The sequence below is a fragment of the Chrysoperla carnea genome, chromosome 2 (genome assembly GCF_905475395.1).
Source record: "Chrysoperla carnea chromosome 2, inChrCarn1.1, whole genome shotgun sequence".
In the NCBI taxonomy this organism is placed as follows: Eukaryota; Metazoa; Arthropoda; class Insecta; order Neuroptera; family Chrysopidae; genus Chrysoperla; species Chrysoperla carnea.
This window is the reverse complement of record NC_058338.1, coordinates 25,401,751-25,427,667: the sequence shown is the minus strand read 5'-3', so window position 1 is coordinate 25,427,667 and position 25,917 is coordinate 25,401,751. Positions and strand designations below refer to the sequence as shown.

The following is a 25,917-nucleotide window of genomic DNA, read 5'->3' as shown; positions in this document are numbered from 1 at the left end:
AACAAATTCGGCTAATAATTTTTTTTTTTTTTTCTTGTAAGCGATGTAACTCGTAAATGGTGCACTTTAGGATATTGGTGCTATATAACTTTTTGATCCTTAGATGTTTTTCTAGAACTTCAAAAGAAAAAAAAAACTGAAATTTTATATGAAACTTTCTCATTTTGGAAGTTAGCAATGTAAAACTTGATATAAGAGCTAATGATTTGAGACAAATGTTTATTTTACTCTTGGCATAAAAATCCATTCTTTAAGAGAGTCATATTGGGGATGAAAGCTTATATAAAAGTCCGTTATTTTGATGGTGAAGGATATGATAGTTTGCATGAAAATTCGTCATTTTTAAATTAACTACTTAATCGATATTAAAAATTATCGCCTATAAGAAGTTACAATATCAGACAGTATCAAGTAGAAATTAGTATTTTATCTTTTTTTCTTGATCCTTCTTTCGGTAAGGTATGATTTAGAATTAAAACATCATTACATTAAATTTTTATCTTTGAGTACATTAATATGGGTTCATTAATTAGTATTCATAAATCTGATTGTTTGTACTCACTTTATACCCCTCTTATCTCATGAAAAATTGGTGTAAATTTCAGGAAAATTATCAATCAAAAGCTTGACTTACTTTTTTTTCATCTTATTCGATGCGATATGTGCATATGACTTCTTTTAGATATCTTCTGAATAAATATTATATGATGCAAACAGATGACTATCTTATCAAACAAATGTTTGTGAGAGGAATTTTTCACATCGACAAACGCATTTTTAACAAGTAGAAAAAAGTTTTTCCATTCATTCATCCAATTGCTATTTGTTATAAAAGTAGTTTTGCTCTACCTACTTGACTGTATATAAAACTGTACAGGGATGTTACTACTAAGAAATGTTCTCGTATTTAAAGTCGTATAATGTAGATTCATACCTATAGCAATGATATCTGAAGGAAGGTTAAACGTGACAATACTTAATGAATAATAGATCAGGTGATTTTAACAGAAAAATGGAATGGCAGAATCATAATTTAAAAATGGAAAATTAATTGAAAGTATGGAAAATTAAATGTCAAAAATGCTGTGACGTGGACTCTTGAAAAAATTGCGAAATTTAAATTACAAATAGTTTGCTTCCAACAATTTGAAAGTTGCACAATAAGTGCAATAAATAATTACCTATGAACTTGATGTAATTTTGAATTTTTTAATCTATTTTCTACCATCAAAGTCGATATACACGAAAACCGTACATTTAATGAAATATATATGATATTATTGTAAAGCTCATAAAATAATAAATGTAGAAATTTGTCTCCGAAAAAGCTTGTAACCAATTTTATTTTCGTCCTAACTCCACGATTTGTTATACCTACTGCTGGTTTATATGCGGTATACTTAGGGTTGCCGCCGTCACAACAAAAGTTAATTTGATTAATACTTGCGATGGGCTGGTGTAATGCATGGTATATGGACGAAGGAGGTGCACTCAGCTTCTCAAAATAATTGATAAGCTGATAAATGAAATTATCAGCGAAAAAGGTGGTAAAACACATATATGGTATCACAGTGGGTGCTGTAGCATAAGTGTGTCCGTCGATGACAGCCAATATATCCTTACCTACTACTTTAGATAGGTCTCGTATGTTTTCATAAAAAAATATTCAATTTTTTCAATATTAAACGTTAAATGTTTCAACTTCAGTTGAATTAAATTCAACATTAAAGGACCCATTTCTCGGCGCTGTTATTTTACAAGAAAGAAATGCAATTGAATCTTTTTTGTTATCTCTTGTAATGTTGTTATAACTCTTTTTTTGATTATACCCATAGTTAAGGTTTTATTTGATCTTATAAATGAAAACGTGATAGTAAATTTAATAATCACCTTTAATTACACATTTTACCGGTGAAATTGTATTATACAGAATTTTTTTTTTTTTTAGTTTCTAGTTAATTTTTTGATAACGGATAGGAAAATCAAAAAGCAGTAAAATCTGAGTCTCCCTATAAATCTTTAATTAATTCCTATAAATCACTAAAAAAATCTTTTGAACCGGAAGGTACTATCGGAAAATAAAGCTACGCACGTTTGTCTTTCCAATCTGTTTTCAAAAAAATTAGCCAGAAACTTTTTTTAAATCATTCTGTATACTATATAGTGATGGATGTAGAGATAGAGTACTGTTCTATTTGTTACCTAGAATAACGTAAAAACATATCCTCATTTTCAATAATAATAATAATTCTAATGGAGTTTATTTTCACTCCCATTTATTCTGTGTCCTCATTTTTTTTTCTTTTTCCTCTGTTTTTTTATACCATTTTCATTTCTATTCTTCAATATAAATGTATGTTGAGTATGGTTTTGGAAGACAGTAGGTATGAAGTATATCTCCCGTTGGTACTTTCATACGGTCTAGATTCATAAGAATCGTATTTTAATTCGAGTGAAAATTTGCAAAATTTAACAGATGAACACATTTTAAAATATCATAATTTTTCAAGTTTATTACAAATTTTATAAATCATAAAAAGATTTTTCTAGACTACATACATCTTATTTCAGTATCTAAATCGAAGGAATATCAAAACTGACACTGCTTTTATGTTCTTTGGTGTACTTTTTAACGTTTATTTTTTTATAAATACATTACTCCAATTATTCTTCTAACCATTCGTAGTAGAGATAATCTACTTCTAAAAAAATAACCAACTTTTGTTTGAAACATTTTTGCGTAAACTTCACTGTTTACCCGTGAGGTCACAAATTATGTTAGGACATTTTATAGTATGTATTATATGGGAATAAAAGTTATGTGTGTGTGACACAACAGTCGTCTTATATACATACGGCTGTGACTATCTAAGAGTGACTAAATTTTTCTTTATTTTCATGACTTAAAAAAACAAACGATTGCGTTTAACACGTTCTATATGGTATTTCAACAATTAACTGAGTTATTCATTAAGTCAGCCATTCAAAATTTGGACAAAACAACTAATTTTTAGTTTTCATACTTCATTCATTTTTTTGAAATTGGTTATGTTTTTTTATAAAAAATTACTCTATAGAATACTATATATACATAGTATTTTGTGATAGTTATCTATACTTTCGAAAATAAATGGCTTAAGACATTTATTAATGCCTAAAACTTACAGATTGGGTACACATCTATGACTTTACGGATGGCGTAAAATATATCTTTCTTCTTTTTGTATTTTACACAAACTCTATTTGGTAAATTGAAAAACATTTTTAAAATGACTCTTGTGTGAGATTTTCTCAATGAGATAAATTTATTTTATTTTCCCATTTTAATATTATCTGGTATATTATAATAATTTTTTAAATAGATCAATATTATTAACCAAACGTGTTACGGGCGATTTTTATCACATTAAAAATTTTATTTATCAATTAATCACTCTTGTGAAAAATTCATTTCGATTTCTGTACGGTTTATGAAGAATGTGTTATTTTTTTGGTAAAAACACTCAATTTGGTAGCTAATTTCTTATAAACCATCAATCGGTATCAATTTTTCATTAAATACGTATAAAAGGATGATTAATTGATCAGTAAAATTTCCAATTTTTTTGATCATTTTAATTTTTTCGGTATCGATCACAAAACAATTGCTCCATTTTAGTGGTAACATCTTTTTAAACAAAGTATCTCTCTCATTTAAGTGGTAACATCTTCGTTTTAAAAATTTCTCCCATTTACTTGGTAACATTTAAATGAACAACTCTGTACATTAACATGCATGTGAACTTTTTCCTAATAAAATAATAGATACTAAGAATTTTTATTATTTAACTTGTTATACCATGTATATATGAAATATACATAGTATATTAAATTTAATCCCAAGTTTGTAACGCTTAAAAATTTTGATGTTACTAAAATAATTTTTTATAGATGTTCATAGAATCATCTAATTAGTCCATTTTCGGTAGTCCGTCTTTCCGTCCGTCTGTCAACACGATAACTCAAAAATGAAAAATGATATCAAGCTGAAATTTCTATAGCGCACTCAAGACGTAAAAAGTGAAGTTGAGTTCGTAAATGAGCAACATTTTGTATATCGTTAGAGATAGAACAAAAGTTCAAATGTAAAAATATTTCTTATAAAAAAATAAACAACTTTTGTTTGAAACATTTTTTCGTAAACATCAGTGTTTACCCGTGAGAGCGCAACTTATATAGTATGTATTATACGGGAATATCACATATATGTATGTGTGACATGTATGTATGTGTAATATGACAGTGTAATCAAGGGTATAGCTACAGGCTATACAGGCTATACATGGTAATTTATTAATTAACTCAGTCAATTGTTTGTTTTCATTTGTTAAATATCAGTTTTGATTCCTTATAACAAAGTCATAAAATAAAACATGATTTTAAAACCACATACACGATACACGATATCGTCAATCGTCATTACATTTTTAAATATTTAAAAAGTAAAAAAAAAAAAATCAATGCTTTATAAAATCTTCTCATCTATCAAATTCTGTATGCACAAACACAATATTTGAATTATTGATACACCCTATCAAATGTGTATAAATATTTATTTATTGGAATGTTCAAGAACCAGCCGAGTTCGAGCCGGTGCGATTGTATAAGTATGTAAAAAATCTACAAACAAGTCATAAACATACAACAAACATATCGGCACCAAACCAACCTTATTTACCCAATACTGGGATACATTATTTATGATTTAGAAATGAGTTGCATAATAATGATATACTTCCTATGGAAATTTATAAAGTGGTACAAGTAGCCCTTTATAATATCTTGTTATCTGTCATGTACTATGATATGTATTATATTATGTATACAAGCATGTACAGAAGAAATTTCTTAATAAATGCGCCACTGATATGTAGCTGAAATAACTAAATAGGTTACAGAAATACTACATAGCATTTTTAAGGACGCCAAAGAAAGAAACAAAATTATTAAATAATTTTTGTCCAAAAATAACCTGTAGCCTATAATGAAGTAAAAATTTTGTGCTTTTTGATAATAATTAAAATAGTGGTTTTATCTAAAGCTCGTGTGCCGCGTTATGGATTGGATTTTTCGTGTTTTACGACTTTTCTTTATCTAGTTAGAAAGAAAGCTATTGACAACACAATATGCAAAAAGATGAACTTAGTATTTGTGTATCGAAAAACACAAAAAACCAGTAACCAAATTAATGTAAAATCGGACTAAAATTAAAACCCCAATGTTCATTGTTTACAAACTAACATTTATCTACCCTCCAAAAAGCAAAAGAAAACAACAGATTAATTTTGTAAAATTTTATCGTAATACCAGTCCATAATATCATTCCAATTCCAAGTCTTACACTTTTATTTATTCTTCAAAGCTCTTCCACCATTTTTCTGGATCATATATACTTGTTGATTTTTTTTTTTTTGTTACGTTTGGAAGATAATTTAATGGGGAGTGTTTTTAGCTATGTGTTAAGTGTGAATTTAGGATTCCGTACCCGGTACAACTAAAAAACATGCAATGATCCTCAAAATTGGTTCAGTTTGGAGAAGGCACTAAGGAAAAATTTAATTTAATGAAGAGTGTTCTCAAAAAATGTTTCAAATGCGAGTCTAGGGTTCTGTATCCGAAAAATTTCTCGGGTTTTTTTTTTAATTTTGTAAATTTCACTTGTAACAGTAAGTTCGTTTTTAATTTGATCAACTTTAACTTTGAAGATGTTCATAATATAGCAAGTATGTCAGTAACGATGTATTTTGGTAATTTAGGAAGTGTTTTTTTGATTAATGTATCCATCTACGGACTTATTTAACTCTAGCTGGATTAAGATGGCTCCCACGAACTCCCACGAACAACCACCGCGGTTTCAGGTTCTAAAAAATAAAGAACTTGAAACTAAAAACAAACAAAATTTTTTAATGATAGATTTTTATTACAGGGGGCACTAATATTTGAAAGTAGGAAAGTTTGTTAATGCGCCCGCCTCTTGGATCAGAGTGTATAAAACAAATTCTTGCCAAGCTTCCTAACCTCAATCTAAATGGCTCGTAAAAAAAACTATATTGCTCATAATGAGTTCTCAATAATATCGATGGTTGTTTGGAGGTGCCAACTAATTGAATGTAAATAAATAGATACGATTTCAAAAATGGAATCTTCCACCTACTGAAAATAAATAAATATCAAAAACTACCACAAAAACATCAAATATATTAAAAGCAAAAGATGAAAAAACAAATTCCACCTATATACAACTACACAAACACCGTGTTGTACTATGGTAAGGGAATTTGTGGAGATTTCCATGTCTGTTTTTATATATTGACAGCTTGTCAATTGCAGTTATATACACATTTAAGTCTCAGGAGGTTGTTCATGGTGTTGTGTCCGTTCTATTTGTTATGAGATTCCTCAAGGAACATTCATACACTCACATACATATAACCTTTTTTTTTCCTACTTACAACACAATCTAATAGACTACCATTTCTCATACTATACCTACGTTACGTATAAACAAAAATAAGTTGTTTTTTTATAATTTACCACAAATATACTAACCAAGGAATTCTCCCTTTCACCTTACCACCACTTGTATGCGTAACACTTCTAGCACTTCTAATATTTGACACCTTATTTATTTTTCATAACGAATATCGCCTCTTTTCTCAATGCAATGGTTTTATTCATGAGTTTTGTATGTTGTGTTTTCATGGTTTAAGTGTTTTGGTTTTGAATTAAATTTTTCTTTGGTGTTTTTTCCCTTTTAGCTTTTTACAATCCATATCATATTTTGGGACAGAAATATTTAAGAAAGTTTTTTTGTAGAACCAATTGATAATTTGAATATCAATTTATTAAACCATATAACGTGAAATTCACTAAGTGCTTTCGACAATAAATGTTAGTAAAAAACAACAATGCTACGCTCTTCTACGCTATTAAAAAGCAACGCTATTCTCTCTCTCTATTTTCCGCACATAAACCTTATCACTTTCGAAAATGATTTTTTTGTTTCGGGATTATGGCAAAAGGCAATTTAGGGTAGTACAATTAAGGTTGAAATTATTTGTATCTTATTTTCAACTTTGATGATGAATTTTCTTACAACTTCACGAATGTAGACGAAAAATAATATTAAAATTTTTTTCGATATCTGCCTTACTTTTCGAAATATTGAAAACTAAATAACTAAACAAAATTTTCAAGTGCTCGTACATTCTTAAGTGCGTAGATGCTATATATGTTTTAGCGCTCTAGTTGACAATAATACAAAATATTTTATATTTTTGTAATTTTTCTATATTATTTTGACAACTGCCCGAAACAAAAGCGAACGGTGAAAAGTTATATAGACAAACTACATTTAACCCAAAGAAAAAAAACTAGTACTTAATTCACAGAGACGGATAAGACATGATACATTCTTGGTTTTCCAGTTCTTTTCCAAGCCTTGCCCAAGGCTAAAAGCAAAATATTGTTTCATTTGACTTGACTATGGCTTGGACAAACACTGACAAAACCATGCTTGATTTATTGTGTTAAGCCAAAGCTTAAGCTAGTACTGGTAGGTCAAGTGTTAATTTTGAGCCTTGGTAATTCTCGAAACTTGATGATTGGCTAGAGAATCAAGCCTCGATTTATTAGTTTTGCCCAAATGTTAGGAAAACACATAGGAAAAGCCTGGCATAGGTAGGCCAATGCTCTCCCAGCTTCACTATATGGACTGACTCTCAATCCACCAAGCTTAGGTTAGGTTAGGTTATATTGGCTGTCCACGAAGGACCCATTTAGGCTATAAATCCCATTGTGATACCATATGTGTTTTACCACCTTTTCCGCTAATAATTTCATTTATCAGCTACTCAATTATTTTCAGAGGCTGTGTACACCTCCTTCATGCATATACCATGGTGTGTTGTGACTGCGGGAATCGAACCCGCTACCCTAGGCATACCGCGGACGGAATTGGTTACACCTGAACCAAATGAGCTACTAGGGTTGACCTCAAGGCAACTAACTATAAGCAAATGTTCTTGTCGAAGAATATGTCGTCTATCTTACAATGATATCGCAGTAAGAATGTAAGACATACATTTGAAGTTTGGCTGTATATCAGTATATGTAATGTGACACATACCTATTTCAAGTAATTCACAAGAGAATTATAAAAATAATAACACTGTTCTATCTTATTGTTATCATCAAAAAGAATTAACCTTTTGGTTTACCATGTAACCTTGTGAAAATAATAATATGATTGACAGACTCATGTATTTGATATTTATTGGATGCGTGTGTGTGTTTGTGGGGGGTGGAAAGAAAACTGTGTGTGTTTTATTATATTTTGATATAAATATTATTAATAAAATTGTACCTATATACAAGGGTAGTTTTCATTGTATCATTTAACAGCAATAATATGACAAATAAATATGAGTTATAAAAGGTAATAAATTCTGACAATTTTTCATACTTCGAAAAAATATTGATACAAATAAAAAAATAATTTTTAATTTATTAGCTTTTACATTGTCGTTATGTTGTTTTTTTTTTAATTTATCGAATTTATGTCCGAATACAGATTATAACAAGTGAAAACAAACAATTGACTGAGTTAACTGTTGAAATACCATGTATCAACAGTGTTGATGAGACAATTGTTTGTTTTTTGACGTCACGTAAGTAAAGAAAGATATCCACTCTTGGATAGCCATACATTCATAACAAATATACCCATATAATACATATTATTAGCACCTAATTTGCGGCCTCGTGAGTAAACACTGATGTTTACAAAAAAATGTTTCAAACATAAGTTGTTTATTTTTTTATAAGGAACATTTAAACTTTTGTTCAATCTCTAACGGTTTATCAGATGGGCCCTTCGGAACCAAGACCTAATTTATCGATGTTGCTCATTTGCGAACTTAGCCTCACTTTATACGCCCTGTGCACGTTATAAAAATTTCAGCTTGATATCTCTTTTCGTTTTTGAGTTATCTTGTCCACAGACAGACGTCAAACATAAAATTCTAACAAAAAATACCAATTGGCAGTTATAAAAAGATTTTTCTATTTTCTCAAAATTCATAGCAATATGAATCGATTGAAAAAGGTTTAGTTTCTTAGGTAATCTGGATCGGTTTTTTTTGTTTGTTGCAGTTCTTTGGTTTTAACTGTAAACCAGCAAACAAATATCGTGCAATAAGTAACATACTTCCAAAACTGCAGAAAAACGTGGAAAATCGTTTCCCAAAATTTTTTCTGTGCAAAAGTTTTTATTCAACTAGCGAAAAGCTAAAACTTAGACATAAGCAGGTACCAATATAAGAAATATTTGGACTGCTGCTTTTTTTACTTCTAAAAATCAGAAACAATTCATCTAATATTACCGCTAATTTTTCATACTAGAGTATGGAAAGAGTAGACTGCCATAAAATAACGCGTCAAGCGGTTGAAATGAATACCCGCAAGCTGGAGCAAATATTTCACGCCAAAGCTCGAAACGATGCTATCATTCGGTTCTAATTCGAGACTGAATCAATTTTTATTTCCAAGCGTAGTCCAATGTTCAACTATTTTCTCTCAAGCTTGAACCAATATTGACTCCGTTTTTTATTTCCTCGACGAGAAGTTACTTAAAATGTCAGACATAAAGAGTGCATTTTGTAAATAAAATTTTCGAATTTCTGAATCAGTAGGTAACTAATCAATAGTTTCTACGAGTATAATTTCATATTTCACAAATAATTTGAAGCAAAATTTCATGGGGAGCTTACCATGTAATTGAGAAATTTTTAGTCAAGGTTGTTCATTTTTAGTCAAGCCCTAGATGTAATTTTCAGTCGAGTTAAATATTCAAAACATCATCGATTAAAAACAAATATAACAAAAAAAATTCCTATTAAATTTCGTTGAAGTATGTGGGTTGTTTGAACAAATTATAATTTTTCACATTTTTTCACCCATATTTTTTCGTATTTTTAGTCACGTTTAAATAATATATATTACAAACCATTAAAATTTACCTACATATAAAAACCAGTAGAAAATCTTCTTCGAATTATCAACGGTGTTCAAAGTTTTTTTTATTTTTCCAAAAAAGAAAGATCATGTGTATCGTATGTATTTGTATTGTAACTGTATATAACGTTGAATTAGGGGAACTAAACAGGAATGGTAGACATAATAATAAATTGATGTAGATGGGTCTCTAGTACACATATGCGAGTAGAACCTCCATCTTTACCTCGCATATCATGCCACCATCCATTTAACTTCGTTTTCACCTCATGCTTTTGGAATGTTTTTTTCCTTTCGTTTTCAGGACCGGAGTCGGATGTATTTCAGATGTTAGAAGCTTTTTTTTAGAACAATAGGAGAATTATCGTCAAGTTTTTAGAATGAATAAAGAGTAACAATTTTTTTTCGTTTTTCTTAACAGAATATGAATATACCGTAAAAGACATGGCAGAAAGTGAAATTAAAATTAAAATCGCTCAAAAATACAGGTGAAATAAGTAAGCATTTTTAACTACTTATTAGAGAGATCGGACATACTATTTGACGCCATGTACTATGTTAACCATCAGAACTCCATGCTAAATACTTATTTGCTAAAAAAAAGAAGAAATAAAACTCTACAGTCTCTTGAAGATTTACTTCGGTCGCCCTGGGCACTTTTTTTGTAGCAATATTCATGTTAAGCTTCCCCGAAAAGCACCGAGTAACGAGATTCGACGAAATTTACTTTTAAATTTAAACACGAGGTCTTTAACTTGAATTGTCTTGGACACCAGGTACCTCAAAAACCCCGTCTCACGACATTAGACTTATTCCATCGATATTTAGTATCCAGTTTTTCATTCCTCCCTCATCACTTTGGTTCACAAAACTTTTAGATGCCCTCACGAATCGAATGTAAAACGCCGTTTTTTGTTATTTTATTTCCTCGACTATTATATGTAAAAAAAGGCCTGATATGGCCTATTTAGGGTTGATTCTCTGCGGAGGAAAAATGTTTAACTAAAATTTTAATCGACTCTCTTGGTTGCAAAATTATAATTTAGTATATATTTAGGCTTAAGCCATACTATTAATAAAGAGCTCGATATGCATTTTTTAAGAAGAGAAAGTTCCATAGAATTCGAAAATGTAATCGACAACTTGGTCCATCTCTTATAGTTTTTCTTTTATTTGAAAGATAATATGATGATCCAATGTGCTCACTTTTACTTGTTTATGGAACAAAAAAAGAGAAGGTGGATTACAACACAATTCATACAGACATACAGACATTCATACGTACATACCTACATACAAACATACATACATACATAAAAAGTATAGATATTATTTCTACCATGTAATATTTTTCTTTTATACAATTCATTGGGCAATTTTCTTCATGACTATTATACACAACAAACATAGATGATAAAAGTGCAACTGAGCCAAAGCAGCAAGCGACAACAACGATAAATGTAAGGACAACTTACAATAGACCATATTACATTTATTTATTAAAGAGTATGGAATACCAACGCCGGTGCGTTACTTCTCATTGTAGTTAAGGATCCACATTTAAATTTTAAGTATTGCGTAATATTACAGTTCTTATTATAAAATAACATAATAGTTCTTTCATACGTTCTTAAAATGGGACAGCGTCATAAAAAGCCCAATTACATTGCTCTTTCACCTGTATCCAATAATGAATGGCACTATTTTATAATCAAATCAGCAACCTTAAGCCCGAACCTTTCTTGATCTTTTCCGAAATCACTCCCAAATTATAGTATAATATCACCTTGACTTTTTAACCACTACACTTTATACCGGACCATTACTTGCTGTAAATTAAGTGATATTTGTAATTTGCATTTGGTGGATTGACTTGGACTTGAGTAGATAATACCATCATACCCGCCGGCTTTCTTGGTCTTAAAAGTAAAGACTACCGCGTCATGGCATAGCCTTCACCTGCAACTTTTCTCATCAACTCCATAGGTAAATTGTTTTTATGAAAATAAAGACCCACTTGAAAATCCATAGGGACGACTCAGATAGTTTGCAAATCAAAAAATTGAAAATATATTACAATTAAGGTGCTACTTAAAACTTTATATCAGTGATGCCACACTTTTAAATAGAATTTTTTTAATATTTACAGCAACAATTAAATTTGTGGCTCTTTATCCTTACTTATAAGGTTATAGGATACCGGATACAGTACTCTATACTATTCCTTTATTTATTGTATTTTGTGTGTATATGAAGCAGATAAAAACAATAAGGTAAGTGTACATTATTACGGGTTAGTACGTTATTCCGGGAGTTTTTTATTTTAATCAAAAAATAAGAAATACTAAATAAATTTTTAATTTTTAAAAATAACAGAGCCTCTAGCACTAAAATATGAACAAAAAAAATCCACTTTTGAACAAATCAAATCACACTTAAATACTAAAATTGATCGAAAAATTGACCGATCGGTTAACATCTGGTTTTATTACAAATATGTTGTCTGTATACGTAAGGTGACAGTGTTGTATTGTTAAGCTTTTCTTAGTTTACTGGTAAGTTTATCATTTTTGAATATGTAAAAATATTGATTAGAATGAATAAATAAATCGTTTTAAAGCTTTTTCAAAATATTTTAATTAATTATTTTCTTTAAATAATGATTCCCGGAATTATGTTCTTAAATCAGTGATAGTGAACCATATTACGGGAGTATGCCGTAATTAGGGAAAATAAGAAATAATTATGTTTAACTCTCATTTTGAATTGATGTTATAATTATTAAAATATTTTTTACTGATCGAAGCAGTAGATATCGTAGATTCTTGTGAGGTAATTACGGGATATGTTTTTTTTTTTTAATTTGGCTAATTTATGCTTAAATACTTGCTTTTTATGATAAGTATATAATGTGTTTTTAACTCCCGGAATAATAAGCAGAGTTTTTACATATGTATACAATTCCGGGAGTATCACATTGTAAAGGAGAAAATTGAAACTTTTTAAAAATTAATTTTTGATGAATATTAAGGCTAAAATAACTTTTACTATTATTGAAAGAATTTAAAAAAATAACAATTCTATTAGCTTCAGTAATTTAATAACGATAATATTTATAATACCAGTGATTTATTTTCATTAGTATTCCGCAATATATTATGATTTTTTAAAAATTAATTAAAAATTTTTATTTTTCAATCAAATTTTATATGATAATGCTCAATAATCTTAATTACCTTAAACAAAATTTTTTAATTTACCTATGTTAAGTGTGTATCCCGGAATTATGTACTTTCATTCCCGGAATCAGGTTCAAAGCCAAATTTTATCACGGAATTAGAGACAAACTCGATGTCCAGAAAATTAACGTTTAATACTATAAATTAAAGACTTTGGGGTGAAAAAATGATCAAAACTAATTCTCAATAAATCATTTTATACGACCAATCAATTTTTATAGTGGTAATATTTATATTTATTTCAATAATCAGCTTCAAAGTACATTATGCCTAAACATCCCGTAATATGGTACATTTACCTTATTTTTTTTTTATACATTAGAAAGTTTACCAAAGATCAAAGCGAGAGTGGAATTGTATATATAAATAAATTCAATTACTTTTTGTGTGGACGTTTTTTGTTCTCTCACTCGTACACATACACACATTCATCTCTTTTTACAATTTAATTTAATTAAATTTAATATAATGAATTACTTCAAAAGTTTTATTTTTAATTTTATTTGTAATTGAAATGAAATTTTATAGGAAAAGTGCAATAATTACACAAAATGATTGTAGATCACAAATATTTCAAAAAGAATGAATGCAATTTGTCATTGATTGAATATAATAAAAAATGATATCAAGTTTCAAACTCGCGCACATGAATAGTTATGTATAAGTGAATACAGTTCAACAGAGGAAAAACCTAAAAACATTTTATTAGCTATAGCCACTTTTAAATATTCCTTTGTAATCTCTGTGTAATGTGAAAATTAGGATAAATTTGAGAAAATGGTTTTACAACTTTAAATGTTCTAATATTTCAATAGCATTAGAAGAAGATCTGATGCTGGGAATATTCAAAAGGCTGATAAAACTAAGCTTAAAAATATAAAAGGTTTCCTAGACAAATATCATGTTTCGAGATAAAAAAAAATACATATTCGTTTTGGTTTTATTATACTGCTAAATTTTATTTCTAAAAGGCCTTTATTAAGTTCAACATCGGCCCAATTGGCGATTGTCGAAGTCCCGTAATTAAAAAAGTTTAACAAAATATTTGGTTTTATTCCACACCTACAAAACTGAATTGGTTTAATATAACTAATTTTGCAAGTAGTTATACAGAAGAACAGGCAACAATGTGAAATGAAAGGGGGTGAAAAGTAAGTTTCAACTGGAAAGTGAGAAAACGATCTTCCCTATTGACAAATCGAAAATTCGTTTTAGTTTTTAGAAATAAAATATTGTTTTATAATGAAATATGCTAATTTTCTGCCATGTTGAGGTATTTTATATAAGTTTTATCTCAGTCGAAAGTATAAAAGTGGAAACTGGAATATGTTAATTGGCAATTCAGTCGAATATTTTTCGAAGCAGAGATGAAAAAACCAGGTATTTCTGTCACTATCTCATTGTTTAATAGAAAAATACTTGCAAAAATAAAATTCCGCTTCCTTAAGATCGTTTTTAAATCGTGGATATCAATTCTTATTAATGCCTTTTGTAAGCAGATAAAATTCTTTAAAGTAGTACATTTTTAGACTAATTCCATTAAAGTTAGCTTTTTAACGTAAATAACGTAAATGTCGAGCTTTCTGGAACTTTCGTTCCCAGATTCTTGATTACGATGTCATTTTTGATATGAATCTCATTTGTATAAAATATGTATTTCATTTTAATAGTAATTTACTTTAAATCTCCGGGCTTATGTATTTTGTAAACTATGCGGTAGCTATAAATCAAAAATTAATTTTTTTGTTGGTGTTCGTTTAACTTTTTCAAATTTGATCAGTATAATTTGATATGAAAGTCACAAACTACCTTAAGAATCAAAGAATCCAAAACAAACTAATAATAATGGGGTTTAACCTCCGTTTCTCTGACATATACGCCTATATCAGAGGCCACCCGCACCATTATTTGTTAATCGTTATTTATTTAACTTCATTCATATTTACAATTACATTTTTGATGTGGGTGGAGTCGGTTACTTCGTTCTTAGGCAAGCGACGACAACGTGATCAATTCTATCGCCCCTATTAATTATAATTGTTCACACTGCCGCTGCCTGGATTCGAACCCACAACCTATATTTAAGTAAACAAACGGTCAAAGTTAAGCACCTTAGACCGCTTGGCCACTCAGGCTCAACCCAAAACAAACTATATTTATTCGATTTCAAACCTTTTAGTAAAGACTACAATAGAGTCCGTGTGTGTAAAGGTAAAAAATATATTTATTTCTTGAAACAAAACAAAAAAAAGTAAAGAAATATAAAAGTAGATTCATCTCTTGTATGTTAAGAGATAAAAATTCTATGAAATTTAAATGCGTGTGAATTTTCACAGGCGTGTTGTTATATAACATGCATTGTGAAAACTGTAATACACGTAATTCCCATTGAACTATCCAGGCATTATTATGAGGTACCTACCATTCTTTACGAACGTCATAAATAAAGGACAGACATATATACCTAGATACCACCACACAATTGTCTGTTTTTATTTTTAACGTCTTTCAAATATTTTTAAACTTTTTAGAATTTTAGATATTATTTATTTTTGTTTTGTTGGAAAATCATAACTCATGTGCATACAAACAACCACATTTTATGAGCTACTTCTGTACTGTTAACGTGTGGGTAATCCTTTTGAATTATAGCTCGAATCAAGAATCTCAAAATAAAAAACTATTCATGTGAGTGGGAACCTTATCAAATAATTATCCTTAAGTGCCTTAAGCACTGCAATATTAATTATCGTATAGACCTTTTCATCGATTTGTTTTTGTTTCGGACAGTTGTCAAAAAACTATTCAACCTAAGAAAGTTAAATATATTTTATCTTTTTCAAGCAGCGCTTTTTGACAAGGATAGAATATATAAGATATGTCCTTACTTGATTGAAAACAGTCCGAAACGAAAAAGAATCATTTTGTAAATGAAAAGCCCCATTGCGCTGTCTATGCATCGAAGACATCAATATTTCAATGAAAAATATTTTTTAATGTTATACAAATTGATCATAAATATTGATAAAATTAATTATCATTCTAATATGCGTTTTATTAAAAAAATGATAAAGGGATAAACTACATTTTAAGTGATTCCCTATAAATTTAATAAAATTTCCAGTTTCTGAATATTAACAGAAAAATTTCAAGTTTGATTTTTTTTACTGCCCGAATTTCTATGAGTTCACATTACATCAGAAAAATGCCAACAAACGAACAAGCATAGAAATTTTGTTCGAGGAATTTTTCAAAACATTTCACAACAACTTTCGGTCAAGGCATTTTTCAAAACATTGATGCATGCGTACCAACTGTACATTATGGTCTAAAACATCAATTAATTCAACAAGCACAATTTTTAAAATCAGAACGATAACTGGACGGAGTACTAGCATTCATTGAACACAATGTTTTGCGAAATATGAAAGAAGTTAAAACCTACCTGAATTTTTCTTTCTGGAAACTATAAATGGAAAATGCGATCTATAATATTATTTACCTCTAAATAAAGAAAACTTATTACATGGCCATCTATCTTTCTCCATGTAGCTCCAATGTTGTTAATGGTTGGTAATGATAAAGGGCAACAAGCAGATTCTTCGTAAACCTACACATCGTCATCAAAATATATTTCGTCATTCTTTTATATGTCAAGAGATTTAAAGGGACTTATTATCTTCAGATTTTTTGAAATTTAATTTTTTTTACTTAAAAAGGTACCGTTTAACCTTTAGAATATTATCTAACATAAAATTTCCGATAATAAAAATTTGTTTTTCTGAGCTTCAAATTTTTCAAAATTGTTGTCCTGATAACTCGATGCCAAGTTTATCGATTTTGTTCTAGTTGGTTCTATTTTATTCTTCATGAGTTCCCTCAAGTATTAACAGGCCAAACATTTTTTATAGCATTTTTTAAGTCAAAATTTTACTTAAGCACATGATACTGAGCTTGTTCAGCAAAAATTTCACATTTTTCATTTTAAAACTTGAAACGTAATTGTCTAATTCCCCATAAATGTAACGTAAATAATTTATAATATAAAAATGAATCGCTGAATGTGTTGATAAGTGCAAATCACGAGTGCAGCTGAATCGATTTCGCTAATTCCTTTTTTTATAATATTCCTTGAAGTTCGAGGATGGTTCTTACGGAGAGATAAATTTTAAAAATTGCCCTTTAATGGTTGAAAGTTGGTTTTTTGTAGACAACTTTGTCACTTTAAATAACTGAAAAGTAAAATAAAAGTTTTACAATGTTATGCTGGTTGAAAATTCTTTGGAAATTTTATTTTATTGCACCTTGTCACCAATTCATTTAATGACTGGTCTTTACGAAAATTACCGAATTACACTTACTGATTCTTTATACATATACACACACCTAACTTAAGAGTATTGTTAAAGAAAAGTTTAGTTACTTGCCGTTGATATACTAAAACTTTTCACATTGATATTGTATGAGGAAAAAAATGAATGAATGCATTTCATTTATCTACGATTATTTATTGTTTTTGTAACAAAAACAACTTTTTTTTAAGGTAGTATTTTTTGTAGTTTTGTACATAATCACATTACATGAGCTTTCCACTGAAAAAAATCTACACACAATTGTAAAGGAAAAGTACCGAAGGATTCAAAATTCTGATACATATACAGGTCTTACAGTTTTAGTTTCCAACCAAAATGCAAAATTTAATTGCTTAGTGATCTTTTTCGGTCAATTCAAGACTATTCGTTCGTTTCTATAATATTCAGCTAAGGAGCTTGCATGCAATCTACTGAAAAAATCGTGAAGGTTGGTAGATTGATAGTTGGTGATAAAGTAAGACTTGTGTGTCCTCTACATATGGCATAAAAACCCGGCATTGGCGAAACATTTGACTTTGGGCTTATGGGGAGAGCCAAGCTAGCAAAGATTGTCGGAGCTAATAACTAATTATTATCGAATAATGAACCTATAGCCACGTAGTCAGGCGAAAGGATTTATTTAACCCCATTCAGCCACTTGAGGCCAAATATCTCGTCAATGGATTCGCCAGCAAAGTGGAGAGAAAAAAAATTATTTTCTTATCCCCAAGTATCAACAGCTCCTTAAAAAAAACATATTAATACGTTTTGGATTAACTGGGTCAAATAAATTTCGTCACATTGAAATACTTAAATTTTTATGTTTTAGATTTTTTCCCCGTAACATACACAACAAAAATAAAGACGAATTTGTAAATAACATTTTCTTTGCATTTAATTACGAGATATCCTTAACCATACCAATTTTTTCATCGCTGGGTGTAATTTTCTTACCGCTTTTCTTAAATAATATAATTATTATTTGTTTGTATATCAAGAGTTACATTTTCCGATAGCTTTTTGATTGCATAAACTAATTTTGTATTTCAATTTCAGTTTTACGTGATGAATTTCGTTTGGAACCACAAAACACAAGAGCTGCTCAAGGTGATACAGCATTATTAGAATGTGGACCACCACGTGGTAGCCCTGAGCCAACAGTCACATGGCGTAAAAATGGGCAAACTTTGGATTTAGACAATAGTAAACGGTAAGCAAATTGCTACAAATTGTCAAATACTGTATGAGATATTTTTAGTTTAATATTTTATCTTAATTTAGAGCTTAGAATTTTTACGTCATTTTATTTAAAAAATACTTAACTAATTTAATAGAGACTTTCTTATTATATATTCAGCTGAATTCAGTCTCATTACTTTTATATCTCAAAAATTTCCGTAATATGATTTTTGAACGAGATTGTCTCGAAATTAAATCATGTTAAGTGCACTTGCTATACGTTGAAACAGCAAACATAATTTTTTTTTTAAATTAGAAGAATTTTTTTTAAATTACCATCATTTAAATTACCTTAAAGTTGAAAAATTCATATTTTATCGTTAAAGAATTTGTGCCATGTATTCACAATTTATTACATTTTACGGTATAATTAATAGTATTTGCTTATCAGTAAATAGCTGCTTTATCAATAGGAATATTTTTATATTAACTTTACATTTTCCCATTTAAATTCACTCTCAAAACATGTATTTAAAAGAAAGCTTGCTTATAAAATATCGTATAAAACAAAAAATGCTTTTCGATTTTAAAGTAATTATTCATAAGTTTATTTATAGTCTTTCTTTTTTGTTGGAACAATTAAAATACCCAAGAATTTTTGGTCGTTTTTATGGACGCTCTAAATCACCAAATATTTAATAGCATAAGGAATTAATCATTCGATTTTTGTGGTACTCTCGTTATTAAAAGCTATAAAAATTACATTATTGGACGTCTATAATTTCGAATTGATAAATGTCGATGTAATATTGGCATTTTTATTGTTTTTCAATCTAATTTATATTCAACTAGTAATAATTCTTGTATTATAATTTATTATTACTGAAGTCAAATAAAAAAAGGTTCATATTAGAAAACCATATTCAACGTTAGTGAACGTTTGAATACGAAATGTTATTAGTTTTTGAATTCTAAATTCTTGTTCAAATAAAAATTCAAATATACCTGTGGACAGCAGACAAATTTGTTTTCATTGAATTTTATAGTTCTAGGACTATTAATTGTGTTGAAAAATAACATGTTTCCGAAAATTATTCTCAATCTTACTTATATCTCAGTTTCTTTACTTTTTTTACCAATTTCTATAATTGTTCACAAACCGCAAATAGTGGTTTGTATTTGTTAAAAGTCAGGAAGTTACTTTTATGTTTACAAGCTACTTTTAATCCCATTACCAAATTTTAAAAATGAGCTTCATGCCAAGTACTGAATGTAAACTAAGAGACAGTACGGTAGAATACTCACTCGTTTACTATCCGAAAAAAACTAGCTCGATGTATTCCAGGCATGACAGATCATAGACTTCTTACGATTATTATATGTTTATCAAAAGTTTTGTTCTTTTTACTTCCTAAGCAAACCTTAGATTATATTCTAACCAATGACTAGTCTTTCTTAATTTTTAACCAATCCATAGTAGCTTTAAAATGTTTTGTAGGCCAAGGTTTAACTAAATGTTTTTTCTTAACAGAATCCGTCTTGTGGATGGAGGAAATTTAGCTATTACTGATGTTCGTCAATCTGACGATGGACGTTATCAATGCGTTGCACGTAATATTGTTGGAATGCGAGAAAGTGTGGTTGCACAACTTCGCGTTCATGTGAAACCTTTCTTAATACGCGGACCACAAGTAAGTAAAGATAAAAATCAGTGATTCTTATTTAAATTAAAAATGTTTTTTTTCTTAGGATATAAGTGCGTTAGAGGGAGAAAGTGTTGAATTTACCTGTCATGTTGGAGGAGATCCAATGCCAGATGTTTTATGGCGAAGATCTGCTGGAGGTGGAAATATGCCTTTAGGCCGTGTTCATATTTTAGAAGATCGAAGTTTGCGTTTAGATGACGTAACATTGGAAGATGAAGGAGAATACAGTTGTGTAGCTGATAATGCAGTAGGAGCAGTTACCGCATCTGGAACTTTGACTGTTTACTGTAAGTTATCCTGCAAATTTTTTTACAAGTAATACAATATTATCTGAATTGACTTTATATTGGTTTTTGCTTAGCACCACCAAAATTAACCATTCGTCCAGTAGCCGTTTCAACAGAAAAAGGACAAGATGCAAGATTTGAGTGCGCTGCAACTGGAAATCCTAGACCCAGTTTATTTTGGACTACAGAGGGAACTCGTCAACTGTTACTACCTGGTGCCAGTCATGGTCGATTGTCCGCTACTTCTCCATCTAGTACCTCAGTAACTGGCTCAGATATTCGATCAATGTTGACTTGGAGAGATGCTGAAAAGACCGATAATGGTATGATTGTTGTATGCTCTGCTGTTAGTTCTGCTGGATCGATAACAGCACGAGCAAGATTAACAGTTACGTCAGAAGAGGATCGTTTACCACCTATAATTGTTCAAAATCCATCTGATCAAACGCTACCAGTACATTCTGTTGCTACATTCCGATGTAAAGCAGAAGGTCATCCAATTCCGATTATTAGTTGGTACCGTGGTGACAAACCAATATTGTCTTCAATACGTCATTCTATTACAGATGAAGGATTTTTGGAAATAAGTGATTTACAAAAATCTGATTCCGGAAATTATACATGTACTGCTTCGTCGCGTAGCGGTAAAGTTTCTTGGACTGCTAAACTTTTGGTTGAAGTGCCAACAAATCCAAATATTCATTTTTATCGGGCCCCTGAATTATCAATGTTACCAGGACCACCAAGTAAACCTCATGTTGTTAATCAATCAGACAGTAGTGTTACTATTGCTTGGAACAGAAATAATAAAATTGGCTCATCTAGTTTACTTGAATACCAAGTAGAAATCTACACGAAAAATTCTGGATGGGAAACAGCTTCAAATCGAGTGACTGAACCAGTTTATACACATTATTTAATGTCACCTGGAATAATATATATATTCGTAATTCGTGCAAAAAACTCTCATGGATTTTCACCACCATCTCCTCCATCTGAACCAATATCGGTTACTGCTGAAAGTAATTGGGAAACTGTAGTTGGTAGCACCACATTTGGAGATCCACAAATCACTGAAATGGCAGAAGCTAAAGCACAACTTCTATCTGGAAATACTGTTATATTAAATGAAGCCCAAGCAGTCCAAAGTAACGCAGTCAAATTAATTTGGGAGGTAAGTATCTTTCAATAGGATTATTAATTTTCAAAAACAAAATAATATTAATAAATTTTTTCAGATAATTAATGCGGAGTATATAGAAGGATTTTATATATACTACCGTCCATTAGATGTTCGTGGAAAACTTGAAAACGGTCAAAGTGTGAATACATACAGTTTACAAACTGTCTTAAATATAGGAACCGTAACAAGTTTTACCGTGACTGGTCTTCATAAATACACTCGCTATGAATTCTTTTTAGTTCCGTTTTATAAAACAATTGATGGTCGACCATCAAACTCTCGGATTATAAGAACTTTAGAAGGAGTTCCAGATGAGTCACCTAGTCATATGGAAGCCATACTATTAAATTCTACAGCTGTATACTTAAAATGGCGACCACCACATGCTTCGTTACAAAACGGTATACTCAGAAGTTATCAAGTGGTGGTCCATCGTGAAGGTCTTGGAAATTCACCACCAATTCATTTAACAAACGTTACTGTAGATTCATCAACACCTACGCTATTACTAACAAATTTAACGGCAGGTATCACGTATTTAGTACGAGTTGCAGCTGCCACTAAAGCTGGATTAGGGCCATTTAGTTCACCAGCTACTCTACGACTAGATCCAGCATCCAGAGTTTTGGATCAACATCACCAAAGGTAAATTTATATACTTGTAAGTCCAACCGCATGAAACAGTTATTCATTTTTTTGTTTTAATAATTTTTAGACATCCAATTGGTGCTCATGACTTGAGAACTAATATGTCTGCTGATTTCTTGACGGAAACATGGTTTATCGCATTACTTGGAAGTATGGTAGCTGTTATGGTACTTCTGTTTGCAGCAATGTTATATGTTCGTCGTCGTCACATGCTCGCCAAAAAAGCTCATACAAATGCTCCCAGATCTAATGGTGCAGTCTTAAATACACCTTTAAGCTTAAAAACTTCAATTGGTCTTCCACATCCCTTATCAATAAATGGACATGATCCTCCGTCTCTATGGTTAGATAAAGATCAAATGTCTACCTATACCCCGGCTAGTGTCCCTGATTATGCAAGACTAACACCCAATCCAATGCCCGATTACGCAGAAGTAGATGCACTTGGATTTGGGGCTAAGCTTATACAAAGTGACGAGGCGAAATCACCTGCACCATATGCTACAACAACTTTAATTGGCAGTGCCAGAAGCCATGGGGGATCATCGGTATGTCTTATTTTTTAAAGGTGGTACTTTATCAGTTTTTCTAAAATTTTATTTTGCTATAAATTTGTTCTAGAATTGGAACCCAAAAGATAGTCCCGAAGAACCAGTTTATCCATCCCTAAATGGTGGCTATTACAACAGAAACGTATATTCAGAATCTTATTTTCGAGGTATGGCACCGGGAAGCTGTGTACCACCAAGGCGACTAAGTGGAGGCAATCATGCAAATGGTGGACCGGATGTGTTAAGATCTTCGAATAATGTGGCTCAACAACAAATATACGCTCGTATTGGTCCATCTGGTATTCCATGGACCAGTACCAAAGATCATGAACCACAAAATACTTCAAGTGATAAAACTTGGGGACCAAATAAGGGTCCTAGTTTAAGTAGTTTTGCTAGTCCACGGCAAAATGTATTATATCATCCATCTAGTAGAAGTGAGCCAGGTGCTTCAATTTTGTAATTCAGTGATTGTTTTATATAAAAAATAAACTGTTTTTTTCTAAGTCACCAAAGGCCTAAATCTCAAAGACATAAAACACTTTTTGTATAAATAAATTATAAAAGTTGAACTGTAATGTATTAAAATTAGTGTATAAAAAATTTATAATCATGTCTTCGAAATTTTGTAATTAAAAATAAAATTATCAGGCTAAAGATAGCCTTAAATTTAAGGTAGACATCTTTAGCCATGATGATAAATGAATTACAGCTTTGTTTAGACTTTAAGCGTCAAATTTAACTGTAATTTCACCGCCGCGCCGTTCAGATTTTTTTAATTATGAGGTTTTGCTCGTTGGCTTAGTTTTCGTTATCGTAACTAGCTGACACTTGCGCAAAAAGTTTTTTACCTTGCTTTAATGGATTCATCGTATTATGGAACCAATCTTGTGCAAGCCCATTACGCCAACAAATACGAAGCAAACGAACACAACACATAAAGTATGTTTGTGTAGACACTCAAATTTTCGAAACTATTACCGAATGGTTTCTGTAAAAAATTTTTCAAAAGTAAGAAATATTATTTTGGTTTTAAATAGTTTAATCATGGCTGTAAGTTCAACATTTGATCAACTAGTGAGCACAATTAATATTCCTATGATACATTTTCATTAAGATAAAAGACTGTAAACCTATCACTGTAAAAAATTTAGAAACATAAATCTAAAAACAGAATGCTGATGTTAGATATAATAAAGTATTTGCAAATGTTAGTTTATAAAAAAAAATAATACATTTTTTTTTAATTTATTAACTTTACAAAAACTTACAAAAAATTTGGTTAATTTTGAACTGTGGAAGTGCAAAATGTCCCGTTCAAAAACATACCAAAAATCTGAAACTACAACTATTTTGCAATGTAATAGTTTTTGCGTAATTTTTATTTTAAATACATTTTATTTTACTCAAACAATTCCACTTAGATTGGATCAAATTTGCCTGTATTATCAAAAAAATCGAATTTATTAACTTCATGACGTCATCAGAATCCAAAAAAGTTAATTTTGCTCTATCACATCCACTTTTAATCCAATTTTGATAAACCAAGTATGTAATCCTACTAAATTTAGGTCATACTTTTCAAATTTGTGATCAAAATTAACCTAGGTCTAATTGGTTTCAAGAATGTGGAGTCTTGGTTCCGGAATTCAGCACATAAGTGATAACTAGCGTAAAACTGGCAGCACAGCTGAAAAGAATGGCCCAAAGCTAGTGGGTTTCACAAAAAATTCCAATTACATTGGATCCTATTTGCCTGTGTTATCAAAAAAATCTAATTTATTAACTTTATGACGTTATCAGAATCCAAAAAATTTTATTCTACTCTATCAAATCCAAATTTGTGATCAAAATTAACCTAGCTCTAATTAGTTTCAAGAATAACATATTGGTGTTATATCTGGTGCTGTTTCCAACCCATATTTCGTTTAATTTTATAGGGAAACTCTTATGCATGTACACATATATCTTTTCGTTTTTAAACTCATTCGTTCAATATGATCGTTTCTACTTCTGTTACAAGACAACTTTAAACCAAAATCCTGAAACTTCTTTACATTTTCTTTAACATGTTTATAAAATATCGTGACAAATAAAAAATTTTCATCTATTGTTTACCAAATAAAAATTGACCTAACTATTACAAAATAAAAGCTATGAATCGCACACGCATTTTCAAGACTGATTTTTTACACTTGCAGTCAGTTTATAAGTGATACTCATAAGAGAAATTCGTACTAATTAGAGGTAAATTTTTGTAAAGTTATCACAAAAAATTTAACCATTAATTTTTTACATAATTCTGTAATAATTTATAAAGATGGAATAAAAAATTCTTGTAAATATTTATAAATAAATTAAAGTAAATAAAATTGCTGTAATTAAAAATAAATAAAACTTTCTTTAGATATTTGTAACATATCAACAAGCAAATTTTTTATGTTTGTGAAAGATAAAGAAATCTTAAAAGTAGCCAAAAAAGAAAACAATAAATAAATAATTATTAGTTAAAAAAAAAAAAAAACATTGTATAAAAGAAAATATTTGTCTTTCGTCCTTGTAAAGCTCATGAAGCAATAAAAATCCAATTTAATGATAATATTTAATTAGTACCATTAAAATAATTAAATATCAATGTTTAAAAAAAAAAGAATGTATTAGGTACATCATGAACGCATAAAGTAAAATTTTTATCGTTATTATTTTAAGTTATTATTTA

The 25,917-nt window shown here is 29.8% G+C and overlaps 1 protein-coding gene across 1 annotated transcript in view; it reads left to right on the top strand.

The window, feature by feature from the left end:
* Positions 1 to 23,702, top strand: part of LOC123294175 (roundabout homolog 2-like) — a 560,947-nt gene extending 537,245 nt beyond the window's left edge. Inside the window, exons 3-9 of the mRNA XM_044875281.1 lie at positions 18,701 to 18,854; positions 20,355 to 20,514; positions 20,573 to 20,816; positions 20,891 to 21,990; positions 22,055 to 22,644; positions 22,715 to 23,195; positions 23,269 to 23,702. Of these exons, the coding sequence (XP_044731216.1) occupies positions 18,701 to 18,854; positions 20,355 to 20,514; positions 20,573 to 20,816; positions 20,891 to 21,990; positions 22,055 to 22,644; positions 22,715 to 23,195; positions 23,269 to 23,661 (3,122 nt within the window). The 3' untranslated portion in view covers positions 23,662 to 23,702. The remainder of the gene's footprint in view (positions 1 to 18,700; positions 18,855 to 20,354; positions 20,515 to 20,572; positions 20,817 to 20,890; positions 21,991 to 22,054; positions 22,645 to 22,714; positions 23,196 to 23,268) is intronic.
* The last annotated feature ends 2,215 nt before the right edge of the window (positions 23,703 to 25,917 follow it).